This window comes from Gekko japonicus, unplaced genomic scaffold, assembly GCF_001447785.1.
Source record: "Gekko japonicus isolate JY-2015 unplaced genomic scaffold, Gekko_japonicus_V1.1 scaffold3212, whole genome shotgun sequence".
Lineage (NCBI taxonomy): Eukaryota > Metazoa > Chordata > Lepidosauria > Squamata > Gekkonidae > Gekko > Gekko japonicus.
In genome coordinates, this window is record NW_015170989.1 from 98,267 (window position 1) to 103,603 (window position 5,337).

At 52.9% G+C, this 5,337-nt stretch overlaps 1 protein-coding gene across 1 annotated transcript in view; it reads right to left on the bottom strand.

The window, feature by feature from the left end:
• Window positions 1-3,471: 3,471 nt before the first annotated feature.
• Window positions 3,472-5,337, bottom strand: part of POLD3 (polymerase (DNA-directed), delta 3, accessory subunit) — a 34,595-nt gene continuing 32,729 nt past the window's right edge. The window contains exon 12 of the mRNA XM_015418986.1: window positions 3,472-5,286. Within this exon, the coding sequence (XP_015274472.1) occupies window positions 5,084-5,286 (203 nt within the window). The 3' untranslated portion in view covers window positions 3,472-5,083. The remainder of the gene's footprint in view (window positions 5,287-5,337) is intronic.

Here is a 5,337-nt window from a genome sequence, read left to right on the forward strand (position 1 = left end):
CCCAAGTGTTCCACCGGCCTGTTCCAAAGCTCTACTCGTCACAGGATGGTTTCAGCACACGCTTACACCCGGAGGTGTGGCAAAATCCTCTGTCCTGTGCAGGGGTCATTTCGTAGAAAAAGAGGTGCAGGAGCTCATTAGCATAACTTATTTGCATACACCACACCCCCTGACATCACCGGAAGTGTGTCAGAAGGCAACACCCACTGCTCAGGTTCCACTGGACTGTTTTGGATTGCTAGCTATTGGGGGGGGGACATGCAGATCTGTCCTCGCAGAGGAGGGAGAGCTTGTACCTGAATAAAACTTGGTCTTAAAGGTGCCACTGGACTGTTTTGGACTGGGGGGGCGGGGGGGAGCTCTGCAGCTTACCTGGCTGCTTCTTGCTCTGCCTGAGGGCTGCTGGGAGCAGGGGGTGGGGCTTGTTGAATGTGCCCGCCCCCTGGGTTCCTTACTGCCGGAGCTCCGCTCCTGTGCGCTCCTGCAGGAAATGACCCCTGGTCCTGTGGCAACTGGGGTTCTGCAGGACCTGTAAAACGGAGCTGTTCCACTGGGCCTTCGGTTGAGGCACCGGACATCCAAAATCTATTGCGGCCTCCCCTGCTGCCAGCGCTGATTTTACTCTAGCTTTGTTATTAAGGCAAGCTCGTGCTGGTTTGCTGCCTGGTCGATTTTAATGTCGATTTTATTGTTAAATGTCTATTGATTGTTGTCATAGTCACATGATCTTCATGCAACTTTGTAACCCGCCCTGAGCCCGCTTGCGGGGAGGGCGGGATCGAAATCAAACCAATAAATAAAATTTGATTTGAGGCGGTGGACGTTCGACCATCCTGGCCTCCCATTCATGGCCCCTTTCCCGGTGCCTGCTGGCAGAGAATATTATTGGGCACCCGAGCACCTGTATTCACCTAATACGAGGCATGGGTTTGATGATATTGTCTACCGTGCCATCAGCTGTTTTATTGCTTTTACTGTTTTATTGTTTTAGTACATGTTGTAAGCCGCCCAGAGCCCACGTGTGGGATAGCGCGGTGTATAAATTGAATGAATAAATAAATATATAAAATAGGGTTGTCAGGCCCGGGTTCAGAAATACCTGGAGATTTGAGGGTGGAGCCTGGGGGAGTGGGGTTTTATAGAATCATAGAATGTTAGAGTTGGAAGGGACCTTGCAGGTCATCTAGTCCAACTCCCTGCACTCTGCAGGAGCGTAGCCGAAAGATAGTCTTACATACCTACAACAGACCCGAAAGATGGTCATCCAGCCTCCGCTTGGAAACATCCAGCGAAGGAGCCTCCACCACCTCCCGAGGCAGACTGTTCCACTGCTCAACCACTCTGACAGCCAGGAAGTTTCTCCTGATATTTAGCTGGTAACGACTCCCTTGTCATTTCCACCCATTAGATCCAGTCTTGCAATCCAGACCCAGAGAGAAGAGATCTGCTCCATCTTCTACATGACAGCCCTTCAGATACTTGAAGACCACAATCGTGTCCCCTCTAAGTCCTCTCTCTCCCAGACAGATCTGGACACGATGCTCCTTTAATGCATCCTAAGACTGCAATCGTGTCCCCTCTAAGCCTTCTCTCTCCCAGGCTAAACAGACCCAACTCTTTCAGCCTTTCCTCATAAGACTTGGATTCCAACCCTCTCACCATCCCGGTTGCCCTCTTCTAGACACGCTCGAGCTTGTCGACATCCTTCCTAAAACATGGTGCCCAAAAGTGGACACAGGACTCCAGGTGAGGCCTGACCATAGCAGAACAGAGCGGAACGACCACCTCCCGTGACCTGGACACAAGGCTTCTGTTCTGTTCATGCATCCTAAGATTGCATTAGCTTTCCTTAGGGAGGGAAGCAGCAGGATACAATATTATTTTATACCCCGCCGTATCCCATTAGTGGGACAGAGTGTGGTATTAAAACAAAGGCATGCAAGTCCACCTTCCAAAGCGGCCATCTTCTCCAAGTGGAATAAATTCCAGATCTTCAGCCCTCCCCTGGAGGTTGGCAACCCCCGGGGCAATGCAGCAAGAGATGTCCCCCCCGTGCCATGTCTTGCCAACCTGCTACAGGGCAGGGCCCACTCCCTCTATTGCTTCCACCCAGCAGCCAGATCACAGCGAATGCTCCTGGCCTTCTCGCCCAGGTGCGTACCACAGAAGAGTGCATTCGAAACTCTGGAGAAGGGGGGGAGGAATGTCGGCTGCTCCGGCTCAGGGGGAGGGGGCTGGTAGGCTGGTGGCTCCTGCACCCCAAATGTGGAATTCACTGCCACAGGAGGTGGTGGCAGCTACAAGCACGGATGGCTTCAAGAGGGAATTCGATAATCAGATGGAGCAGAGGTCCATCAGTGGCTCTTAGCCACAAGGTACAGATAGGAACACTTGGTCTAGGGCAAGGGATGCTCTGTATTCTTGGTGCTTGGGGGGGGTGCTTGGGGGGGGCTTCTAGTGTTCTGGCCCCACTGCTGGACCTCCTGAGAGTACCTGGTATTTTTGGCCACTGTGTGACAGTGTTGGCCTGGATGGGCCATTGGCCTGATCCAACATTGGCTTCTCTTATGTTCTTATAAGAAGGAATTGGATAAACATCTGGAGCAGAGATCCATCAGTGGGTATTAGCCACAAGGTATAGGTAGGAACTCTCAGTCTGGGGCAAGTGAGGCTCTATATTCTTGATGCTGGGGGGGGGCACACTGGGAGGGCTTCTGGAGTTCTGGCCCCACTGCTGGACCTCCTGATGGCACCTGGTATTTTTGGCCACTGTGTGACAGTGTTGGAGTGGATGGGCCATTGGCCTGATCCAATATTGGCTTCTCTGATGTTCTTCTATGGAGCAGAGGTCCATCAGTGGCTATTAGCCACAAGATATAGATAGTCTGGGGGCAAGGGATGATCTGTATTCTGGGTGCTTGGGGGGCAACAGTGGGAGGGCTTCTAGTGTCCTGGCCCCACTGGTGGACCTCCTGATGGCACCTGATATTTTTGGCCATTGTGTGACAGAGTGTTGGACTGGATGGGCCATTGGCCTGATCCAACACTGGCTTCTCTCTTATTTTCTTATATGGAGCAGAGGTCCATCAGTGGCCATTAGCCACAAGGTATAAATAGGAACTCTCAGTCTGGGGCAAGGGATGCTCTCTATTCTTGGTGCCTGGTGGGGGGGGCAACAGTGGGAGGGTTTCTAGTGTCCTGGCTCCACTGCTGGACCTCCTGATGGCACCTGGTATTCTTGGCCACTGCGTGACAGAGTGTTGGACTGGACGGGCCACTGGCCTGATCCAAAACTGGCTTCTCTTATGTTCTGATGCCCCTTGAAAATATTGCAAATAATAAATTGCAACTCCCCAGGAAGACCAGCAGGAGGAGGAAAAAAGTACTCAAAAAGATTGTTTTTATTTCACATTTCTTTTGTCCCCCAGCATAAACTGCTGAGTATGTAAAAGAGAGAAAAAAACGGAAGTGTTCATTTTGATTTTTAGGAGGAGGCAGAATACTTAGGAAAAGCCAGACCAGCGTTTCCCACCCTCTCAACCTAGAGGCCCCTCACCCCCCCCTCGTACAAACAAAACAGAGATTTTAAAAACACAAACCACAACCCTGAGGACGCAAAGACGTCCTCCGCTGCCTCGGCTGTGACAGGGAACTCTATAGGCAAACGATCTCAAATCCTCTTTCCTGTTGGGCTGCTTATTAGGACACACCCGGTCTGGGGGGGAACTCAGAGTTTAAAGGGCAAACGGATGTCAATTTTGGGCAGCGTCTGGAATGCGATTCGACGGATTCTGCTCGATTTGAGAAGCGAGACTGAATGACTGACGCGGGCAGTCCCAAGCCTTAGAATAAAATATATATGTCTCCGCTTTGGGGATCTGAACACCGAAGCCCAGCTCCCCCCTTCTCCCTTGTAGCCATCCACATGGGACTGAGACGTCATCAGCAACTCTAGGTGATCTCCGCCAGGTAGATGCTAGGTTCTTGGACACCACTGAATAGCCTCGACCACCCCATTCCCACCTCGGAGGACGGACAGAGGCGGCAGGGAAGCGGGAAGGTGTTCAAACCAAGTCCTCCTACTTAGTCCCTGGTGTTCTGTCCTGGTGCTGCACACGGGAGAGGAGGGATCTTTTCAACCCCATCAAACTCACCGCGGTCGTGCAGGACCGAGGCGGCTTGTCTCGGCGCCAACCTTCACAGGATGATGGTTGCTCTGGTGCTCCTCCTTACAGACAACTGATGTCAATGCTTCTAGCCCGGCACCTAGCGGATGCGGACTCTAGTGGGTTTGGGAGTCCCTAATCCTTTGAAACGTTGCTTGTAAAAGATGGCGTTCCGCCCACGGCGTTCACGGCGCCAGGGGCAGGAAGACCTAAGATGCTCCGTTTGTTTCCTTCACCTGGAAACGGCGGCACCTGGACCTGACGGGTGCTGGAGCGGACGGTTACCGTGTACGCCCGACCCGGTTTGATCCAGCAGAAAAATTAAGGCAAAGCTGATTGGCGGTTTCTCCCAATCGTGCTTAGGCACACACGCAAGCTTCTTTCTTTAAAGGGAGGCATGTTTGACTGCGAAATCACAACGCCCAGCCTTGAACCGGGTCTTTCAGAGACCCGAAAAGCTCTCCTCCTAAAGGGGTCGTGAGGTCGGCGACCCTTCTAGGAAGCGCCGTTTGGAACTTCCTGCCCCCGTGTGGCCATCTCTCTTCACTCAGCTTGGCAGCTCTGAACCTCGGTATCAGCCACGAAACAGCCCTCAGGTCCTCCAGAGTCATGGGATGAGCAATTCCGAGAAGAGAAAAAGAAAGGGGGAAGGAAAGGGTAGCGACGAACCGATGGGAGAAGACGATCCGTTCTGGGGCGCCGGCCTAGACTCCCGGCTAGCCTTTAAAAGAAAGTCTTTTAAAAAGAAAGGTGGTCATGTAGTAAAGCTACAGATTCAAAACTGAAATCCTCCGGTCGCCTCCAGTCGCCGCTTTCGGTGCGGTCTGCTGTCCACAGGTGGGTAAAGGTCCGGAACTCAAGCGCTGCCACAAAAGGTGGCGATGGACGCTGCAGCTGCCCCTTTGGGCAGCTGCGGCTCACTTCTTCTGGAAAAAGCCCATGATGGACGCCTGCTTGTTGGTCTTGCCTGCCGCAGCCGCCCCCTTCTTGGGGCCTTTCTTGTCCTCTTTGGGCTCTTTCTTGGCAGTCCTGGCGGGGGGCTTGTGGGCCGCGGCGGGCTTGGACCGGAAGTCCTCGTCGCTGTCTGTGCACGACTCGCTCTCGTAGACCTTTTCAGTCACTGGGAACACAAGGGGAGAGTGGCAGAGCCGGTTACAGAAGAAGAAGAAGA